Source organism: Dasypus novemcinctus, chromosome 4 (genome assembly GCF_030445035.2).
Source record: "Dasypus novemcinctus isolate mDasNov1 chromosome 4, mDasNov1.1.hap2, whole genome shotgun sequence".
Lineage (NCBI taxonomy): Eukaryota > Metazoa > Chordata > Mammalia > Cingulata > Dasypodidae > Dasypus > Dasypus novemcinctus.
Window position 1 is genome coordinate 76,710,880 of NC_080676.1, and position 22,453 is coordinate 76,733,332.

Genomic DNA, 22,453 nt, shown 5'->3' on the forward strand with positions numbered 1-22,453 from the left:
GTCAATTATATTTACAATGCTATGATTCTATCACCATCATCCATTTCCAAAATGTTTTCTTCACCCCAAACAGAAACTCTGTACCCATTAAGCAATAACTCTCCATTTCTCTACCCCCAGGCCCTGGTAACCTCTTCTGCTTTGTCTCTGTGAAATTGTTTATTCTGGATATTTCATATAAGAAGAGCACTTTATTTTAAAATGAAAATTCTTTTAGGTGGAAAAACATAGTAATATATTGCATTACTTACAAGATTACTTTGAAAACTAAAACCAAGAAATAGCGAATACTATTTAAATGGAGAAAAAGCAATTCTAACAAATGGGGCACCAGCCTGAAGGTGTATGATGGGGAGTGCCAAGATGGAGGAGAGGTAATGTGTGAGAGGAGACAGGCCAGGGCCGTGCGGCCACACAGGGTGGCCCGTCAGCAGCCTGAGGGCTCCCCAGCGGCCTGGCTCCTGGACCCACACTGGGGCACTTGGCCCTCGGGGACTTTCTCGGACCAGCTCTGCCAGTGGGGGCTGAGATCTGGGAATTCCCCTCCCCAGCTGGGGCTCTTGGCAGAGCATGTGGTGCTAAAACCAAAAGTTAGCCAACAGATTACTTCCTCTAGTCCCTGCTCCACAAACTTCAGGAGCCGCCGCTGGAAGCAACCCAGAGGGGCTCTCTCTTGGGAGCTTGGTTGTCGTCTGACATCCCTGTCAGGACCACCTTCCTCCTCGTATCACACAGCTTCCTTTCTGAGGCCCATGAGGGATGGAGGGCCCGGGGAGTGGGGGAGGGAGGGATGGTAACACATGCACTGCCTGAACAACGAGCTCTGTCACCATGGAGGGTCTGAAACTCCTTCGCCCCAACCCAGTGGGAGAGATCTGGGCAGTTCCGGTCCTGGCTCCAGAGACACTGGTTTTCCCAGCAGGGTGATGGAGTAGGTGGGGTTGTGGGGCCCCCTACCCTCTTGTCCCTTATTCTGAAGGGAGTATTCGATTCTGTGACGCTCCTGGAGACTCGTCTGAGCTTAGCATACCACTGGGGTTTTTACTGACCCGGTTTCTGTCAGGAGGAGAGAAGACAGGACAGGGAACTCCAGGCCATACCTCAGTGTGGAACAAATGATGACCCACATCTCATTTTCCAAGACTTTCTGCCTCTCCTGTCTCCCTCTTACCCATTTTCTAAGGACTTGGTGTTCCCTTACTCCCTGTGGGGGGCCACACTTCATCCCTCCTCCAAAATTCCTCTCCCACCCTTCCCCCAAACCAAAGTACAGAAGCAGTTACTGTTCCACATTCTCTTCTTCCCTTCTGTCTTCCTGGCTGGGCTCAGGGACACAGGCTTCCCATTTAAATTTATGTGTTGAGCCCCTGCCATGCTGCAGCAATCTGGGGCCACCCCTACCCCAGATCTGACTGCTGGGGCCAGCAGCCCGGCCAGCTGGAGGGGCAGTCCCGGAGCGCCAGAGCACCGGGGCGCCAGGAGCCTCTTCCTTCCCCAGTCAGTATTGTCCCTGTCCTCTCTGCTGCTCTCCAATTCCAGCTCCTGCCACCTCCAGGGTCCCTGTTCCGCACCAGCCAGCCACCAACTGCATATTTTGCTCCCGAGGGAGTAGGGCTGAGGTTACGTGACTAAACTCTAGGCCTCTTCTCCAGCCACTGCACAAAACGACAGACCTGTGGGTCTCCCCGCTGGCCTTCCTAGGCTGTTGAAGTTATGCTTGCAGCTATGTAGCCCCCTCAGCTGGCCACTCATGCAGCACATTACGTGACAGTGCAGAATGTGGTCCAAGAGCCATTTCTGCACCCTTCTCTCACCTCACAGTTCTGGCCTGAGAGAGGTCTTGCAGCAGGGTAGGATTAAGAAATTAGGATGCTCTGTACTCATGACATTTCTGGTTTCAACAGCAGGCTGCTATTTGACTGCTCAAAATGAACATGAAGTCTGGGTGTACTTGTCAACTCTATATAAGACAATGTTGAATGAAGGAAAAGTAGAGCCTCCAAGAATATCGCACACCAACTACAATTTTGACACACCAGATAAATCCATTGATAAAAATAGGTAGGACTAGGAGAAGAGGAAATAGTTGTGTTTGTAATACTGTGGTTACTGTGTTTATTGATTGGTTAATTATTTAAAAATAATGACTTTCTTTTGTAAAAGCGATTAAAAAAATCCTTATGCAAATGCTAATTTTTAGAAAGTACTAAGAAGACAGTAAAAAAAAAAAATCATGTGAGATCCCACCACCCAGAAACAGCATCACTGAACTGTGAACGCTCTCCTCACCATCACATGTGGCACATCTTCCGTGTTTCATTTTAGAGTCGTGCTCTTTAATAAGGCGAATGCTGAGAGGGCTTGCACAGGCGACCAGCCAGCCAGAAGGCAGAGAGGATTTCAGACACGGGGCTGCCACAAAGGCAGCACGCCAGGGGCCAAAGGCGAGGAGGCAATCCCTGAGTGTGAGACCTATCTTTGCAGGATTACAGCTCCTAATTAGGAAAGGAGGTTTGCAAAAGGCGACCTTTCAGCATTCCAGAGCAGGATTGTTTGCCATTCCTGCCATCTTTTGCAGTGCTGCAGGACTTTCCTCCTCTGTGTTAAATGGAAAATGTAAAGACAAAAGGAAGCAGGAGTCCAGCTGCTTCTCGGTGGGGCTTGCAAAAGAGACCACACAGGAGTGCAGAGTCCCCAAAAGCTGGGAGGCCCCTAAGAACTCTAGCCCAGGACACTTGGTGTATAACAAGGGAAACTGAGACCCAGAGAGGGGAAGCAGTATATAACAACTCAGACTTGGGAACTGGTGGGCTTCTCCCTTCCTTCATTGTGACATGACTGAGAATGAGTATCTCCATGCCTTCTTAAAACATAAATCAGTGGGGAAGGTATACCTCAGTGGTTGAGCATCTGTTTGTACAAGGTCCCGGGTTCAAGTCTCAGTATCTCTTAAACAATAATAATAATAAATAAATAAACTTAATGCCCAGTTAAAAAAAAAAACAAAACATAAATCAGTGTCAGTGTCTTGCTTTAAGAAAATGCCACACACAAAAAAAATCTATTATTCGAAACCTCAAATAGGCTGATTAGTGTAAAATAATTCACTTTGCAAAAGTTTTCTTCTCTTTATGAATGGTTTCACCAAAGGGTACCTTCCAATGGCAAGCTTTGCCCATGATATCTAAAGCGGGTTTTGCTTTACAAACTCGGTGCTAAGCACAGATGTATTTCATAAACGGAGGCCCCTTGAATGCCAAAACAGCTGCAGAAGGGTTTGCGTTACTGTTTATGATGATGGAGTCATACGGACTCTGGGGGAAGAGATGTTAGTAAAGCCTTAACTTGGGAGGTTGACAGCACGAGGGCCCTGGATCCGTCTTGTGGGGTTCAGAGGTGGGGGTCAGGGCAGAAACACAGTTTGGGGGGCCCAATGCAAAATAAAACGGCAGAGCAGCTTGTTCAAAACTCATCAAGAATTTCTGCCGAAGCAGGGGAAGCAGAGCGTGGAACCTTGCGCGGGCCCTTCCGAGGGAGGGGTCCCGCGTGAAGCTCAGGGCCCCCGGGCGCTCAGAGGGCTGGTCTGAAGGTGAGGCGCAGAGAGGGGAGACGCGAGGCCAGCAAGCGCCAAATCTGCCCTATTGGCTTTGAGATGCAAAAGAACAGTACCTTCTGAATTTTGTTCGGCTTAATTAAGAGGCTGGCGAAATGAGTCATTCCTGAGCTCACAGAGTGAAAAGGCAGGAGAGGTGATGCAGAAAAGCCACGTCACTCTGGCCGGGGTGGGGGGTGGGGGGGCCAGCTGCTCACCGTGCGCCAGGCCTTGTGCTGGGGCTCTTCACTACAACGGGCTGATCTTCACAGAAATGTTAGTCTAAACCGTGGTTAGGGGGCAGCTGTAGAGACACACACGTGGGTTCAGATCTCACTTGCTGTGAATCCTTAGGCCATTTACCCCTACTCTGTGCCTCAGTTTCCTCATCTGCAAAAGGAAGTTATGAGAGTTACCTGTGTTATAGGGTAATGCTGAGAGTAAATGAGTTAACCTATTTTAGCTCTTTACTCAGTGCCTGGCACATAGTAAACGTTTGATAAACATTTGCTGCCATGTAGATAATTATGATGATGATGATGGTGATGATGACCACCCTGTAGCTAAGCAGTAGGTTCCCCATTTTACTGAGGAGGAAACTGACACAGCGATGAGGTGAATTGCCCAAGGTCACCAGGGAATGAAAAGACGTGGTTCTGCTCCTTCCTCTAAGGGAAGCTTTTTAGTTTGGCCTAAATACCTCAGGTGCACTGAACTCATGATAGATAGCTAAACACACATTGCTGAATCAAAATCCTCCATTTGGCACCCACTGGCTGAGCATCACCTACGGCCCTTTTTTTTGGTGCCAAAGATGTTTGAGGATAAGAGCTGGAAGGGAGAGGGGACAGAAGGGTGCAGCGGCAATTCCTATAGCAAGTGATCAGTCCACGGTAAGGGGCAGGAGCCCAGGAGGAAGGCCTCACTCCACTTGGGGACTTGGAGAAGACTCTCGGGGTGGGGGCAGCATTCTAGCCTGGGCTTTAGTGGCAGAACAGAAGACCAGGATGGATGCGGCTTATCAGCCCTGTTGTGCAAAAGTCCCAAAATTCCATCCACTTCAACCTCAGGCAGGTGTCAAGAGGCAGGTAATACCCCAAAGAACAGTGAGTGACTGTGAAGAGCCTCTGGGGAGCCACGCCCTTTTGCCTTTCCAAGGATAGGAGAAAGGTGGGTGTGAGGGCCCCATGGCTGAGTTTGGGGCTGCGGAAGCTCACGGCCTCCCTTTGGCCTCAGTACTCCCCGGTGGGGATGGAGAGGCAGCCCCTCCCCTTAGTGCCAACCCTCCCTCATTCACTGCTGCTCTCCTCCTCTTATCTCCCCAGGGTCAGTGGACTCTCGCCTTTCATGGGTGACAACGATAACGAAACCTTAGCCAACGTTACCTCAGCCACCTGGGACTTCGACGATGAGGCATTCGATGAGATCTCTGATGATGCCAAGGATTTTATCAGCAATTTGCTGAAGAAGGATATGAAGTAATGAGTTGAGATTTCAGTCTTTTTGACTTCCCTGCTCCTGGATTGGTGTGGGGAGGCAGGAAGGTCCTTTGCCTGTTGGAGCTTCCCTCTCAGCCACCACCTTGGCTCCAGGCCAGTGCTGGTGTTCCTGAGAGGGGAGAATGGGTATCTTGAGGGACCCAGTCCAAGTGTGTGTGGAGGGGCTGGGGTGGGGTTCTCCTAGGCCTCTGCTCCCTGGTGCTAGACCTTGTACCAGTCTATAGAAGAGCCAACCCCTGACTTGAAAAGCCACATTTGACCGAGCTGCGTGGAGAGGCAGCTGGTTGAAATCATGACCACCCCTTTTATTTTATGCGTACGATTTGGCCTGTAGGAAGCCCTACCGAAACCCCGGCCCCTCTTCAGGAACCTGGGGGGGCTGCAGGGGGAGTACACTTTCAACAACCAAGAGCAGATGACAGAGGCTGCCTTAGAAACTACTCGAGGGTCATGACCATTCCCCAGGTTATGGGGATGCTTGTTCCACATCTAAATTACTTAACAACTACCTGCCTGAATATATCCACCTGCCTTCTAGCACTGACCAGGGTTACGGTGTGATCCCAGCTCCCTCTGGCCCCAGCACAAGCCCAGCCCCCCATGACAGTGCAGGCTGCAGGGCTGCCTACCTCTGCCGGTGGGGCTGCCTGGAGCACAGAGTGCGGATGAATAAAGAAACCTGTGGTGAGCAGGGGGAGGCGGGTGCCTGCCAGGTGTATCGGGGCCTGAAGGTCTGTGAAAGGACATGTATACAAGGCCTTGGCAAGACTTCCAGTGAAAGAATGGGACTGAGAGGAGAGCAGAGAATGTGAGATTTGAGGTGGGCTTTGGGTGTGACTAAACAGAATTAATTGGCAAGGATTCTCTGGGTGAGGAAAGCCAGCTAAACTAAAACAAGAAGGTGAGAGGGGCTATGGGGGGCACAGGGAGAGCTGACCTGACCCCCAGGCAGGGCAGTGGCCGGTCAGACAGCTGGCCTGTTGGGCCCTTCACCCACTCTGTAATTACATGACCAGATTAGGCAGATCGTGGGCCCCGAGGCCCCGGGAGCTAGGAGTCAAGTGGGAGAAGTTGGAAAGTTTGTCAGAGAAGGGTGGTATTGAAATAGGTGGTCCCCAGAGGAAGAGGAGGAGGAGGGGTAGCTCAGACTCCAGGGCTGGGCAGGAGGCGCCGCGTTCAGCCACGTGACTCTGCAGCCATGTCTGCTGGGCCCAAAGACCCCACTGAGGCTGCTGGCCAGCTCGCTTGCCCCTCTTGAGAATGGTGTTTGGGACTGGAGAACACAGCTGCTAAAGTAACGGTGTTGGAGGGTCTCTAAGATGGTTCTCTGTGGTTTTCCAGTTACGCATCCAACCTCTCAGTCTTTTTAACCATCTCAGAGCCAGACTCCCCACAGGCTGCATTCCATACTCCTTAACAGTGAAGTCTTTCGGTGTTTTCTCTGTCAGGTTTTTTTTAAGAGAAGTTGTGGGTTTACAGAAAAATAATGCATAAAATACATGGTTCCCATATATGACTGTATTATTAACACTTTGCATTAGTGTGGTACATTTGTTACAATTGGTGAGAGCACATTTTTATCATTGTACTATTAACTAGTTTACATTAGGGTTTACTGTTTGTGTTATACAGTCGCATGGATTTTTAAAAAATTTTTCTTCTAGTAACATATATACAACCTACAATTTCCCCTTTTAACTACATTCAAATATATAATTCAGTGCTGTTCATTTCATTCAGTGTTGTGCTACCATCACCACCATCCATTACCAAAACTTTTCCATCATCTCAAATAGAAATTTAATCTGTCATCATCTTGATATCAGAAGTAGGAATAACAAAAAGGAGAGAAATGTCTTAGGATATCTAGATTGCTTTCCAATGTGAGGGATCCCCCAAAGTGCCTCAGAGAAATGGAATCTTCCCTCCTAATTACTCTGGCCCAAGGATGGCTTTTGTTCACTGGGGATTTGGTAATCAAGGTATTGTATATCTGACCCTGAGGTAATTCAATAATAGACTGTGTTAGTCCCTAAAATAGGCTCATCAAAGAACTGATCTTATTCAAATAGCTAAAACACTAGATTTTCATAAACCCTTATACATAGCCTTTCTTCAATCAGAAATCTTCATCTATCAATACTTTTTGAAATGTTTTTCTATTACTAAATTAACACATCTAAATGTAAATTTGAAGAACATAAGAGAATTAAAATCATCCATTATTCCTTTCTCTTAAGTATCACTACATTTTGTTATACTTACTTCTTCCCAGCCATTTTTCTATGTATCTGATTCAGAAATAATTCTGGATTCCCAGAGTTCTCAGAAAGATGAAATGAATTTCAGTGTAGCTCTAGGGTATAATACTTCATAGATTATATGTAAGATATACCTCTTTAAGTCATAACAGGAAAACCTGTACTCACACACTAAGACATAAAGGTTCAGTGATTTGCTGATGTTTTGGCCCAGTGCATCACTCTCCCCTCTTCCAATCCCCACCCCTCTGTGACCCGCTGAATGAACCCACTCTGAATGCGGCGCCAGCGGTTCCCAGACATGTCTTTCCCCCAGCACTTGCCCTTCCGAGACCCCAAGGGCAGGTCATGGGATTCTGGTTACTTCCTTAGAGGTTAGGCCTCCTTAACACTGGCCTGTGCTGTGTCTAGTCAGTACAACCCAGACCGAAAGGGGGAAAAGGCCAGGGACCCTGGCCATGGTGGACGAACTGGGAACAGGAAGCCCTGGGGTCTGCCCTGTGGACCTCGAGCAGGTCCCCTCCCATTTCTGATCTGACCAGTAGTCTCTCAGATCCCCTCCTGCTCAGAAATCCTCTGATCTGTACCTCCATCAGGAACCGCCTGGACTGCACCCAGTGCCTGCAGCATCCATGGCTGATGAAAGATACCAAGAACATGGAAGCCAAGAAGCTCTCCAAGGACCGAATGAAGAAGTACATGGCAAGAAGGAAATGGCAGGTAATTTGGAGGTCATTCCCAACTAGGATGTTGTCCCTCATATGTGCTTTGCTCATTCCCAACTTGGTCTGGACTCACTCCAGAAAAATTTGTTCCTGAAATAATCTGGGACCGCCTTAGACAGCTGATTCAGGTACAGTGTTCTACTCAGTCCACTTACCGGCCCAAGCATTGCTCAGAGGAAATCGGTCTTGTGGCTATAACTGTCTCTCCGATGCTGTCCAGTTCTATTCTAGAGGGACCAGTTAGTGCCGTTCATGCAGCTTGGCCCTCACCCAAGTTAGGCCACTGATATTTCGTGTCATGGCTAAGAATGAGCAACATCACCTTTAGGTCTGTTTGGCAACCCTGGAGCATGTGTCTCCTTAAAGGTAGTGTCAGGGTCATACATTTCATTGAAATGAATGAGGAGGGCACATGATCTAAAGAGAGAGACATGGTCCCAACCCTCTAAGGAAGTTGTTTGCTACCAGCTGCACATCCTTGAACTTAACTTTGCCATGGCTTGATTTTCTCATCTGTAAAGTAGAGATAATAGTGCTACTAACGTCACAGCATTGTTGTGAGAATTAAATGAGATCAAATTTATATGGCCCTTATCACAATGCCTGGTACTTAGTATTCAAAAAATGATAATTGTAGCTAATATGTATTGAGAGCTGACCATGTGTCAGGGATGATTCAAAGCACTTTCCATGCATTAAATCTTGTAATTCTATGAGGCAGGTACTATTATGATCCCCACTTTACAGACAAAACTGTAAGAGAAAGTTTAAGAAGCTCCCCTAGGATCTCATAGCTAATAAATAGGAAAGACAGGGTTCAACCCCAGAGCCTGGCGCCGAAGCACACAGTCTTAAAAATGCAGAAATGCCTCTGATAACAAGAAGGATAAAGTTATCATCCAGAATTACAGAGTGATTATCATAATCATCATCATCATGTATTTTATTATTTTTGTTATCATTATTACTATTATAAAATGCCTGGGCTACTGGGGGGTACATGGTTCCAATACACAAAGAATGTATAGTGTAATGGGGCAGTGAAGCAAAGAGACATAAAAGGACATAGCACACACCAAGAATTATAAACTATCGGTATAGCTCTCCATACCATATATGTGAGTGCAGAGAGGAGAATGGAGCCTTTCGCAATGAGACTTGGATGTGGTTATGAGGAAATGCTCCTGGGGTGGGATTTTTTACATCGAGCATGGAACACGGGCTAGAGAAGAGGGGATAGTGGCACCAATGCAGAAGGCCCAGAAGTGGGAAGTGCACCTGTCTGCTGGGCGCCAGAGGAGCAGCATTTTTTAGCTGGAGAGTCAGGGGACCTGGGGGCATTTAGACCTGCCTCTTTGGAAGAAAGAAAGGAGGTTGCTGTTTTAGGGACAACTGGGACACTGGTTATTTGCCACACACAGAGTGACTATACTGATATGCCCTCCAAAGGAAGAGCTTCACCGAAGGGTTGAGTTAGGCAGTAAAGGCAAATGAGGGATCACAGGTGTGTGTGCTCCAGGAACTACCTGCCCAGCTGAAGGAACTCTTCTACAGTGGGAGGCAGCTTTGGTTCCCACCCTGAAGGTTAGGTGAGCCCCAGCCTCCCTCGGTGCAAGGTGAGATTTGGAGTACCTGTGCTGCTTACCCTCTAGTGCTATTTAGGGTCCAGTGAAATCGGAGTAGCCAATACCCTTTAAAAAAAGACAAAAGGGACCCACAAAATCAACAGCTGGCTTTATTAATGATCCTGTGGCCAGTTCTCAAAGAAATGCTATTTCTGGAGAGGACAGAGTGGCTGGTGGCAGGATGGGGCAGTCCACAGAACAGAGTCCAGTTGGATTTTGCTTGGATGAGGCTCTGGGATAAGCGGCAGCCTTATTACCTCAGACTTCACAGGAGCATCGGAACATCACAGCTGGACCGAAGCCAGGATGACACCTAAACCCAAGGATAGGCTCAGAGAAGAATAAGGGAACAGAGAGGGAAACAAAAGGAATTTCTCAGCCAGACTCATCAGGAAACCATAATTTGTGCTATTTAACCACTTAAAGTATTTTATTATTTACAGTGTTATTAGCTATTGGGTTTTCTGGAAGTGGGAAGAAAATGAAATAGGTGGAACCTTAATTTCACTTTTTAATCTAGAAGGCAGCATTTGGAAATAATTTTTCCATGAAAACAGTAGTCAAGTTTCATAAGATGGCTTACAATAGTAGCCCACAAAATCCCATTTAATGCAGAATGTAGCTGGAGCATAATTTCACAGGTAATAGTTGAGTTGCATCTAACCATCTTGTGTTATATTGTTCTCTCAGGAAAATATTTTTCACATTTGAGCTCCAGGCTCCAGGACCTTCGCTCCCTGTCCTCAGTAGCCACAGCTCCTCTGGAATAGGGAGCTCCCGCTTGGGCAGTTGAGGTTCTGTGTGGTAGGACCTGGTGGAGGGGAAGCAGAATAGACTGGGGTGGGATGCGGGGGAGGGAGAAGGGCAGGGCAGGCACAGCTGGCCCAGTAACTCCCTGCAGGTGCATGAGAGAAGGGACCTCCCTCGTGTTCTGGTGTGGTTTCTACAAAAGGCCCGAGGACGAAAGCAGTGACATGGGAACAGAACCCTACATACAAGGCTGTGTTTGATGATTAATCATATTCCTGATTGTAGAATGAAGTTATTCTGAAAGAGGACATGGTTTTCATTTATATTAAAATAATTTTTTAAAAGATAATGGTGGTGAGGCGTGGAGGTGGGGAAGCCGAGCAGGGTGACAGGGCTTCTGTGGGCAAAGAGGGAAGCAAAGGCCTGGGAGTCAGAGTCCTGTTGGCAGCTGTTTTCTGCGATCCACAAAGACTCCAGCAGTGTGGACCAAAGGCCCACAGGGAAGAAAGCATTTGATTCAGTAGAGCGCAAAGTATTCTTGGCATCACACATGGATATCATGCACTTCTCAGGGAAGATTGTAGTCTCAGGACTGCCAGGGACTATCCCGATTTTAGCACCAGAATACCAATGTCCTGGGAAGCGCCTCAGTCCCAGACAAAGTGGGATGGTTGGTCGTTGTCCACACTGGCCCTCAGACAGGAGGGCTACTGCGGAGCTACCGCCCACCTGGAACTCAGGAAGCAAGCCCACAAACAAGAAAGAGGCGTTCTCAAAATAAGGACAGAAATGAAAGAATCGAAACATTGCCTGCTTTGGTGTCCACAATTTCCCCAGGTCTTGGTCAGTAAAGCAGCAACCCATTTTTGACTCAAAAGGCAATGAAACTGGAAGATTAGGACACACAGATATGTTTCTTTATCCAGTTCTGAAAAATAGATTCCTTGCGAAAGTTTTGTTTTTTATAACTGAGTTTCCAAATATTATTTTAGAGATTTTTCTTATTAAACACTTCTGATACTTGTCCCTATTTTGGAGATTTTTTTTTAAAGGAGGTACCAGGGATTGCATGCAGGACCTCACACATGTGAAGCAGACACCCAGCCACTGAGCTATACCCGCCCTGCTATTTTGAAGATTATGTGCTGAATACCTCCATTTGATGGAAAATTCCTTCCTTAAGTGTGGCCTATTTGTTGATATGTATTTGCTGCCTCTTTCACTTGTCTCATTCTAGTAAATTCATATTAGTAATTTGGGGAAGAAATAAAATTAAGAAGGGAAAAAACATCATCTCTCTGTACCATGTAAGTGAAGACACAGTCCTGGTGAGTTACAATCCCGTTGTCTGGAATTAGGGAGCCCATGGGCTCAAAAGAGATTTGTGTGTGTGAATCATAGGACTGTGGAAGACCAGAAGTGCAGGGAGATTTCATAGTCCAGTTATCTCATCATAGAGCCAAAGACAGAAGCTCCAAGATGGAACTGACTTGCACAAGGTCACACAGCAGTTGGTGGTTAGAGAGCTAACCTGTCCTCTTTGGAAATAAACCCTCTGACTTTAGAGACTCTGGAACCAGGGCAAGCCAATCTACATGATAAAGAAAATAAAGAGCTGAGAAGGACAGATCCTGAGAGTCTGACTGATTAGGAAGTGGTCTAATCTGCCATTGACTCCCACAGGGAAGAGCTGAGTCTCTCCGCCCTCCAGCTAGCACAGGGATCAGCGCTGTCACAGGAACAGCCTTTCCCAGAAGAGCAGGGAGCATTGCCAAGTGGGCTGCAGGCTGCAGGGCCGTTTTTTACAGGGCCACAGTGCCTCTGCCCCGTGATTAAGTTGGTAGGCCGTCATCTCTCACCTTCCTCCCCTCCTGGTCTCCTTCACAGTTGGGCTTCCTGGGTTCTGTTCAGAGTGACCCCATTTTCCCAGGGACCCAAATTCCCCACGCAGCAGAAGGCTAAAAGCATACCCATTCCATGCAGTGATGTGTGCAAGAAGGCAGAGCAAGATGGAATGTCTATGCAAAGTACATGAAAATGATCTGTAACAAGGAGGGCAGGTGACATAACAGAAAAGTGGTTATGGTAGCAGCAGGTCTCCTCTTAAACAATGCATGTGTGCGCACATAAATTTATGCATGCACATATGCAAACATGCTCACAATTTGGGGCTAGGAGCCTTTTCCGTGTGATTCCTTAGCACCCTGAAGTTCTTTACTCTAGAAATAGTTTTTGTACCAAAGCATACCAGCTTTCCAAATAGTCCAAAATTGTGAGACTTTATGGAGTATGTGAAGTTAATGCAGGAGGAAAGTAGCTTTGCCAGTACAGTTTGAGGGCCAATGAGTGAAGCCATTTACTTACGAAGAGACTGTTTCCTTCTCTCTCAGAAGGGAGCAAGCAGCCAGACTGTGGTGACATTTGCTTTCTGTATGCACAGCATCTGGATACCTATAAAAGCTGTTTCTGGGTGCCAGGGGTGGGAAGGCTCGGTTATGCCTTTTTTTCGTATCTTAATCATTCTCAGGGACCTTAAAAAAAGAGATAGGAAACAGACACAGCTGTGCATTATTGGGAATTTCTTGACCCAAATCCTATGCCTTTCACAATGCAAAGAAATTACATCTCAAGCTCTGGCATCCTTTTCAGCAGAAATTCTGTCCTGTCCCACGGTACCTAGTCTCAAAAAAAACAAAGTGCCATTGCTTTTTATTTTCCTCAGGTGCTACTAATGTCTGAGGGTACACCAGGGAAGAACACCCTTCCAGAACTTCACTGCACAGTCAGAGGCTTGTGCTGGGGCCAACCAGAAAGTTTCCCAAAATCTCTTAAGTATCTAAATCATAAACAGAATTAAATGGGATCTTGGAAATCATCTTGTCCAACTCCCTCCTTAAACAGAGAAGGAAACCGAATCCTCAAGAGGTGAAGTGACTTGCCCAAGGTCAATAGACTTTTTGCACTGGGACCTGTGGGACGGTAGTAACTGTTCTTTTGAACAGTTAAAATCACATCACTAGCATTGTTTTATGAGAAACAGCTCCACTGGGTCCAGTCAGCAATAAGTCTTTGGAGCTGTCTCAGCCTGCAGTTGCTTTATATAAACTATCCCTTTTATGGGAGTTGAAGCACAGTATGAAAAGAGTTTTTGTCTCATGTTGACCTTGTTTAGTCACATTAACGCACACATCAGTTCCAGGGCCCCATTCCATTCTCTGAACATCTTCGGACACGCTGATAGTGCGGAGCAGAGCAAGGCTGGGCTCACTCTGTACCACCTCGGGGCTCGGAAGGCCCTCGTTTCAAGGAGCAGGGCTGGTTCTCCTGAGCTGGGCATTCTCCCTTCTGAAACCAGGGATACCTCCCGAGTCCAGCCCAGTGTCTCTTTTCCAGAAAACAGGCAATGCTGTGAGAGCCATTGGAAGACTATCCTCTATGGCAATGATCTCAGGGCTCAGTGGCAGGAAATCGTCATCAGGGTCACCAACCAGCCCGCTCAATGCAGAAAAGCTAGAATCTGAAGGTAAGGAGCTCCAGGAGGTGGGAAAGAAAGGGTTGGGGGATGGGGTAGGGCTTTTTGCTTTTTTTAATATAATCTACAATGATAAATCCAGAGGTACATTTAGGCTGCTCTGACACTAGATCTAAAAAATATTTTTTTAGTTAACCTAGGCTTCACTATTCTCAGAGGGAAAGTTATTTGTCTCGTTGAACTAGAAGACCTAAATTTTCCTTTTCCCTGATTTTATATAAGATTAACAAAGGCTTAAAGTTTCCTTTTTTCTTTACAAAAGTAATACTTGTATATTGATAAGCCAAACTATAATTAAAAAACACATAGTTGGGTAGTTTTACTTTAATATCCTTCCTTTTTTCTGGTCTTTTTTTTTTTTTTATCAACTCATATAATCCATATTCTCTGACATTTGTCATGCTCTGGGTAGATGATGAGCGCAACACTCTCCTGGAGACCAGTAGGCTTAGTTACTTGCCCAGTGTTTGAGATCCTGCCCCATCCACCTGACCAGGGAAGGCCTCGGCCTCTTCTGCTTCAGGTACACTCAGAGCCTGGCACTTATCTTCTCTGAGGTGCCTCACATGGGTGGAGAGTCCCCTTTTTGCCTAGTACTTTCCATAACCACAGGTGAGAAGTCTTTTGTGCACAGAAGCCGGGAGATTGGCGGGGCTGACTGGCAGGCTGCGCTGGAGCTTCCTTAGGGCTGGGGACAAAATCCACAGCCCCCAGGCCTGGTCTCTTCGGATCCACACCTGCCATGCCCCAGATGACCCAGAAATAACCCAAAGGCAAGGGAGAGGGTACTGAAACCCTGCAGGGTTACAGCTTCCCCCGGGACCAATCCCATCCTGGTGTGCAGTAATCCATCATGAAGGCGGTAGAAGCGGCGGAGAATAAAATTCTGGGCAAGTTGAAAATGACTGTAGGACCTGCTCCTCCCATTTAAGGAGCAGACTGAAGTGCCTGCTGCAGAACGAGGGCAAAAGGATACAGAAATCAGGAAAGCTGGCATGGCTCTGCCCCCTCAACTGAATCCTGCAGCAGCATGAAGTGCAGCCAAAAAAACTTTTTAAAGATTATTTCCTTTTTTAATGTGTCAGCATAAGGGAAGGGGGGAGGCTAAACACTTCCCCAGTTTGGGCACAGTTTTCTCTTCTGCCAGAAAGCATTTGGCAGCAGGCCAAAAATGGGGGACAGGCTTGCTTCTGACATAGTTCTCTAATTTGCTAAATTACAGCAACTTTTTAAAAGATCAGCTGTTTCAAATTAGGGGTGAAGAAAGAATGAGGAATGAGAAATGACCTGTTGTCCTCTTCCCTGTCTTCTAGAAGATGTCTCCCAAGCTTTCCTTGAGGCTGTTGCTGAGGAGAAGCCCCATGTAAAACCCTTTTTCTCTAAGACCATTCGTGATTTAGAAGTTGTGGAGGGAAGTGCTGCTAGATTTGACTGCAAGATTGAAGGTGAGTTGTAGCTCTTCTCCCCTTTACCACAAATGGGCAATGGCTAGAGGGTAAGTCAACTACCGTGTGCGCCCTGCGCAAAATGTCAGTTCTGTACAGCCTGGAAGCAGTTAGAAACAGGCAGGCAGTGAGGAAAGCTGGGTCAGGAGGAGTTGGTGCTAACGTGCACTCCCTCACCCCAATCCCGCCTCCTGAAGGCTCCGTGGCTTACACAGGGACACACTGGATATTTCACCCACTTACACTAGACCTAACTGGCCATGGGATATGTTTAATGAAGTGAGCTTTGAAAGCCTCTGGCAAGCTTGGGAATGGCCCACAAGAGGCTCTCAGAGGAAGGCTGGCACCAAGGGCAGCGGGTGTGAAGTCTGCTAGCTCAGCTCCTCTCCAGCGGGCTGAGGGACCTTGAGTAGTGGGCTGCCCATTCTGAACCTCACATATAAAAAGATGTCCAAAGCACGGAGTTGCTGTGAATTCTGTGAGGTAACAGTTTGTGGAAAGGAGACACCTTTGCTGTGTATTAAAGATGTTAAAAGAATAAAGGGGAAAGCTCTGAGATGGGTGAGCAGGAAGAGAGAGCATGCAATGTGATTTCAAACAGTGAATAGACTGAAATCTAAGCTCTGGGGCAAAGCACTCAGTTGGCAGCCTCCTCCCCTCACCTCTCTTCTGTGCCAGGAATAATATAGCCTTAGAATCACAGAATCACGGGGGGCCTTAAGGGCTCTTAATGTGGCACCTGAGAAACTAGCAGTGTTGGTGACACACAGCGTCTTTGTTTCCAGAGACGGCAAATTCTAAAGTGTAGATAGGCCTCTGTTTTAAGTCTGTGACTATCTTGTACCAACTGGAGTAAAGGATTCGCTCCCATTTTGTCTGACCAAATAAAGCACAGAAGTTTAAGCAACTTTCCCAAGGCAACCTAGCACAGCACAGCAACGTAGGACATAGCATGTCTCCCACTTCTTAGGAATCTCCAGCAATGTGACTATATAATGCCTCTTGGGGGAAAATAATCCAAAGTTAGGGATGTAAAAACATTTGTCTTTATATTATCAAAATACCTTGAAAAGGCTTTACCTACCATAATCACTCTCTTTTTTCATTCAAGAACAACAAAAAAATGGGCATGCTATCTTTGATGATGTGGAACTTCTCATATTTGGGATTCTGCTAACTGCTTTGAGCCACTGCTTCTAACGCTCACTATCACCATTTTCTTGGGGTTCTGAAGTTGTTTCCTTTCTCTTTTTTATTATAACATAGTGATTATCATCTTTGTTCTTTTCTCTTTGGTATTAGTTCCTTGCTTAGACTTTTGACTAGAGTTCTGATAGGAAATTAAGACATATGGATGCTATTTTGATAAAAATTCTACTTGGAAAAAAATGTTAAAATTCTTAAGTACTAATTTCTAATGTATTATTTTTATTCTGAGAGGGGCTACAATTCTTTTCCGTAAAAATATTTTCCTGAAATGTAAGAGCAAGTCAATTGGAATGTATTACATATTTTAAAATGTATATTGTATTTATGTATGTATTTCATAAATTTTTAATGCTGATCATTGCAGAAACATGACTAGTGCATAAAGTGAGGCTAATCAACATGGTCAATTTGCAGTAATCTACAGGGAGATTATTTGCTTTGGAGCAGCCTAAGACAAATACTGCTTTCTTTTTCTTAGCAGTATTATCAGCTCTTCTGACTTATGCTTTGTGTAAGGCTTTATTGAGGTATAATTTACATAACATGAAATTCACCCATTTTAAGTGTACAATTAAATTATTTTTAGTAAATCTACAGTGTTGAGCAACCATCACTACAATCCAATTTTAGAACATTGTCATCAACCCATAAAGATCCTTTGTGCCCATTTGCTCTGACTCTTATTTTTAGCTTAAATTTATTGTTAAATTAAACCTTTATATGAGATTTTTAAAGACTGTATTTTCATCTAACAAGACATTTAGCCCTGGGTGTATAGTTGGAGTTGGGGCAGTATTTCAGATAGTACTCTTTCTCTGTCAAAAGGTGGGATGAAGGGTATGTCTTCCAAGGGTGGGAAATGGGAAAACTATGAAATATTCTTATTTCAGGATTTAAATTTTAGTACTTACAATTCATGCCCATATTTGAATGTAGTTATAAAAATGGATACTAAAAGCAAACATCATATTTTTTTTCCTTTTCCTCCTTAATCAATAGAGGTAGCTTAGGAGTTGCTTGCATGAATTGATAAATTTTGAATAACAATTTCCATGTTATTTATTTATTTGAATAAAAATCTCTCCCTGTGATGCAGGATACCCAGACCCCGAGGTGGTCTGGTTCAAAGATGACCAGTCCATCAGGGAGTCCCGCCACTTCCAGATAGACTACGACGAGGATGGGAACTGCTCTTTAATTATTAGCGATGTTTGCGGCGATGACGACGCCAAGTATACCTGCAAGGCTGTCAACAGTCTTGGAGAAGCCACCTGCACAGCAGAGCTCATTGTGGAGACCATGGAGGAAGGAGAAGGGGAAGGGGAAGAGGAAGAAGAGGAAGAATGAAACAAAGCCAGAGAGAAGTGATTTCTAAGTCATATTGAGAAGACTATTTCTCTAAAGCAAAAAAAAAAAAACAAAAAACAAAAAAACCCAAGATATTAAAAGCACCTAGTATGATAGATTATCTAGTTAGGCCATTTGTGGATTGGTAATTCAGCAAGTTGATACCTAGCAGCAGCGTTATCCATGGGCATTAATCTGAGTTAGCTGGCACCTTAAGATACACTTAATGCAGCTAGAGTTCCTTTAGGGAAATCATCTAGTAACTTGTCTGACCAATTGGTTTTGTAGAGAAAATAACCAAAAGAAATAGGTATCCGGGCAAAGTCCTAAATTCTCCAATAGAAAGCAACTCATGAAATATAAGGCCGTAATGAGGGCCTTGGGCCCTGCAACCCCAGCCCAGCCCACAGGGTCCCTGGAGATGCAAGCCTGTGACTCCAGAGAACTGGTTCTTCTCCAGTCCCTCATAACTTCATTCTGAAAGCAGTTGAGCCATTTTAACTTAAGGCACATTTTATTCCAAAGTACACTGCAGAAGTTTGAATGTTTCACTCCTCTCCCCCATTCCACCTGCCAGTTTTCCTAGATCTCAACTTGCCATTTAAGCACTAAGGACATGACACTTTTCAGATTCTGAAGACAGGTTTCTACTTATGGCTGGCTCTGGCTTCTTTAGGAAAACAGATTCTCCTTTCTTCCAAAATCAGTAAAAAAAAAAAAATCTAAGTTTATTCCCTCTTTAAACATGTCTAGCAACTTCAGACATTTATGTAAGAATGCGTGAAAAAAAAAAAAAGTCCTTCCTAATGTGCTTTTCTTCTTAAACTCTAGGACTCATGTTTGTGCTGTTAAAAGATCAGCTCTGGGGGGTAAATATTTTTGTTTGAATGTATGAAAAAAACCAGTTTGCTGAAAAGTTAGTCTTATTTATTGGCCACTATAAAACAGATTTCAACTGATGAAGAGCTGTAGACCTCCACATACTATGGAATCTTCTTCAAGATTCTAAACACTCTCCAAAGAACTCTACTTACCTTATGGGTTCCACAATATTTTTCTTTTTGAATGTGCATCAATCAAGCCTTGCCCCAACCTTGAAGTATATTCTTAGACCTGATAAATGCACTCAGACTTGCAGCTTTAGGATTTTTTTTACTTTCTTTCACTGCATTAGCACTTAAACTTTTTCTTTATAAAACTTTTTGAAGGTCATAAGCAAAGGCCATAAACTGGTATGCCTAATATATTTCTTTTGTGCGTGCGTGTGTGTGTGTGGGTGTAACATTCCAAATACTCATTTTCTGTTCCACTGTTTGTAAAGTACAGCAATTTAATATTTCAAGGGACTTTTTAATAGTTCCTTAAGAACCAATTTTGAATTACTTCAGTGCAATCCTACACAGTATCAATATTAGAACTTTGATATTACTTAGTCTTATGTTATTTTCTAACCTATTTTTAATCTGCTTTTTGCTGCTAGTTTCAAATTGCCAGTATTTTTCCTTTTTGTTGGTTTTTTTTTTTTTTGCTTTTTAAAGTTACAATATTTTCCATAATAGCCACAGTATTGCCACAGTTTATTATAAGAAAGGGTTTTTAATTTGATTTAGAGCATTCAAAGCTTTTTTCATCACTCTATTGTGTTTAGGTCATAATCTTTGTGTGCGTGTATGTTGTGTGTGTGTGTGCATGTGTGGTGTATATGTGTGTTTACAAGTTTTGAATACTTTCTTGAAATTGTCTTAATATTCTCCCAGTTTATTATGCCATCAGAATGGTAAATGAGAACACTACAACTGTAGTTAACTCACAATTTTTAAATAAAGGATACCACAGTGCATGCTGTTTGTTTAATCTTTGCAGGTTTCTCTTTCTTTCCATACCACCAGTTGTAGAGTACCCAGATAAGATCTTGGAAGCTAAAAACAAACATTGTACTGCATAAAAGTAAAGAATTGACTTATGTGGTTTTGGTTTACAAACAAATAGAATGATTTCTGTAGTTCTGTTTAAACTAGGTAGCCTAATTTATACATTTAGTTCAAATTTCTATCACACATCAATTTAGTACAATTCCTTTTTAGAAGGATATCTATAGTATCAGGTTCTCACATTGCTAAAATCTGTATGACACGCTTTTAGCATGTGACAGAATCATCATCTTCATTATGAAAATTATTTACCAGGGATTTGTTTGAATTGGTGACTTTGGTGCAATCAGTTACTAACAACCAAGAGCCATCTTTCCACGTTTTGATATCTAAGGATTTGTTATCAAGAAACCATCACCCCTGCATTATGGGAAGTCTGTTATCAAATATAAGATGGTAAGCCCCCCATTTCTCAAGATGTTAAAATATTATTGTAGATATTCCAGAAAGAATTCAAGACATATAAAATGTTGGATTAGATGATTCTGTGATTCCAAAGTGAAGTCCAGAAAAATCTGCCCAGTCAATAAATATTTCAGGTTTTTTTTCCTTTTTTTTTAGCAACTACAATCCACAAATGTTCCTAATGAGGAATTATTTTTAAAGAAAATAACCATTTTTATTCTTTGCTAATAATGTACCATATATATTCTGCACCAGGAAAATAACAAAAAACCATTTTCTTCTATTCCATTTTCATTCCAAACATATAAAAAAAATCCATTGATTGCTCCTTTGTATTAAAATATATTTCTATGTGTAAAAAAGACATGCTAACTGGTTGTCAGTAATAACTATATCAAAACTGTCTTATTTTAATCAAAATGTTTTTTGAGTTTTACTCTGCTTCACATCTCACTTGCTTTTAATAAATCTATGCTAATGAGTATCAAGAAGTGATGGATAATTGAATTCTAAAGAAGCTCAGTTCTCCACTTTTCAAAGATAATATAGTCATTCTACTTTATCTCTTGAAAAGTCTTTCTCTGTATTTTTAAAGGGTGGCTCATGTCTGTGGCCCATCATTACTGAGGCACTCTGCCTTCTGGTGCAGGTTTAGTTGCATTCCTGGCTCCCAGGTTAGATGGGGCCATTTAACTGGTTCTGGCCTGTGAGTTGTAAACACAAATAATGTGCATCTCCTCGGGCCATAGCACTTAAGTACTGGTACAAGATTCTCCATAATGACTGGCAACAACTGATCCACCTGAATCTCCAGCCAACCCAAAATGGGTACAAAGAAAAGCAAGAAATAATCCTTTGTTTTTATACAACTCCAAGGTTTTCGGTTTGGGGTTTTTAGGGTTTGTTTTATTTGTTTGTTTTTTGTGACTGTAACATAACCTACCCTGATAAAGGGTGTCACCATATTCTACATCTTTGTTATCCAATATGGTGGCCACTAGCCACAAGTAGTTATTTAAACTTAAATTAATTCTAATATAAAACCTCAGTTGCAGTAGCCACATTTCAAATGCTCAGTAGTCACATATGACTGACAATGGCTATTGTATTGGACAGCACAAATGTAGAATACCTCCAGAAAATTGCAGAAAGTCCTATTGAACAACACTCTTCTAGATGGACTAGGAGGAAAAAGAAGCCCAAACTGTTACCTTAACTATGCACATCACTTTCCAATGTTGTGAAATTAAAAACCAAAAGCTAGTATGGAATTACTTTAGAGAGTATGGTCTATAGTTTAAGTAATTGTGCTGGGTAGTATAGATGCAATATTCAGGTTATTGTTCTTTATTCATTATTTATATTCACATATATTTTGCACTTTTTACTTTTTTTAAATTTTTCACTTTTTAAAGCAAAAGGACCAGTTGTGCTTCTCACAACAAAATCTAAATAAATGTGCAATTCACAAGCAACCACCAGATTAGTCATGGTACGTGACAACCAGTTATTCCAAATTCTCCATTGTTCTTGGAATTTGGAGCTACCCTAGGAAGAGAACCTCCAATGGGGACATATAAGATGGAATGCAGAGGAGACAGATGGCTGCCAGGGACCCATGAGGAAGAGGGAAAGGCCACCCTGAAAGCTACCACTGTTTCAATTTCAGTGACTTTTATCTTAACTCCCTTCCTATTGGAATTGGAAAAGCCCAGGGGATCTGTGGCGCTTGGAGACACATTAAATTTCTAATTGATTGATTGAAATTTTAGCCTATGGCCCTTGCCCATGTCCCAAATGCCCTTTCAAGAAGAGCTGCTTACCAGAATCCACAGCCCCAACGTTGACCCCATTGAGGCCTCGAATAAATTTTCACAAGATATCGTTTGACGCTCTTGGATTAGATTTCTTCTAGTTGGAGATAATTAAATAAGACGGATGTTACAAATTAATCTAAACCAATTTGGTCATCCTCATTTATTAGCTCTTGGGCGGCAGACATCAGTAGCCTCCAATAGTTCAGAGAAAGGTTGATCTATAGGGCTTCTCCACACCTTTCTTCAGATGGTATGTTTCAGTGAAAGTCTCAGACCAGTTCTGCCCCTTCAGGCATTTATTAGCAAGCAGTCATC

At 43.9% G+C, this 22,453-nt stretch overlaps 1 protein-coding gene and 1 long non-coding RNA gene across 5 annotated transcripts in view; one reads left to right on the forward strand and one right to left on the reverse strand.

Annotated features, from left to right (window-relative positions):
- Positions 1-19,823, forward strand: part of MYLK (myosin light chain kinase) — a 344,455-nt gene extending 324,632 nt beyond the window's left edge. For 2 of the 3 annotated variants that reach the window (XM_023590948.3, XM_012528021.4), the window contains 5 exons: positions 4,918-5,070; positions 7,949-8,072; positions 13,846-13,975; positions 15,298-15,429; positions 17,735-19,823. In XM_023590948.3, the coding sequence (XP_023446716.2) occupies positions 4,918-5,070; positions 7,949-8,072; positions 13,846-13,975; positions 15,298-15,429; positions 17,735-17,985 (790 nt within the window). In that variant the 3' untranslated portion in view covers positions 17,986-19,823. The remainder of the gene's footprint in view (positions 1-4,917; positions 5,071-7,948; positions 8,073-13,845; positions 13,976-15,297; positions 15,430-17,734) is intronic. The other variant, XM_023590949.3, reaches the window with a different exon arrangement.
- Positions 9,791-22,453, reverse strand: part of LOC131278242 (uncharacterized) — a 64,796-nt gene continuing 52,133 nt past the window's right edge. Inside the window, exons 3-4 of one of the 2 annotated variants that reach the window (XR_009185541.1) lie at positions 12,817-12,983; positions 9,791-10,015 (exon numbers count right to left, since the gene is read on the reverse strand). This is a non-coding gene — a long non-coding RNA (uncharacterized lncRNA). Of the gene's footprint in view, positions 12,984-22,453 lie in introns of both variants that reach the window. The other variant, XR_009185540.1, reaches the window with a different exon arrangement.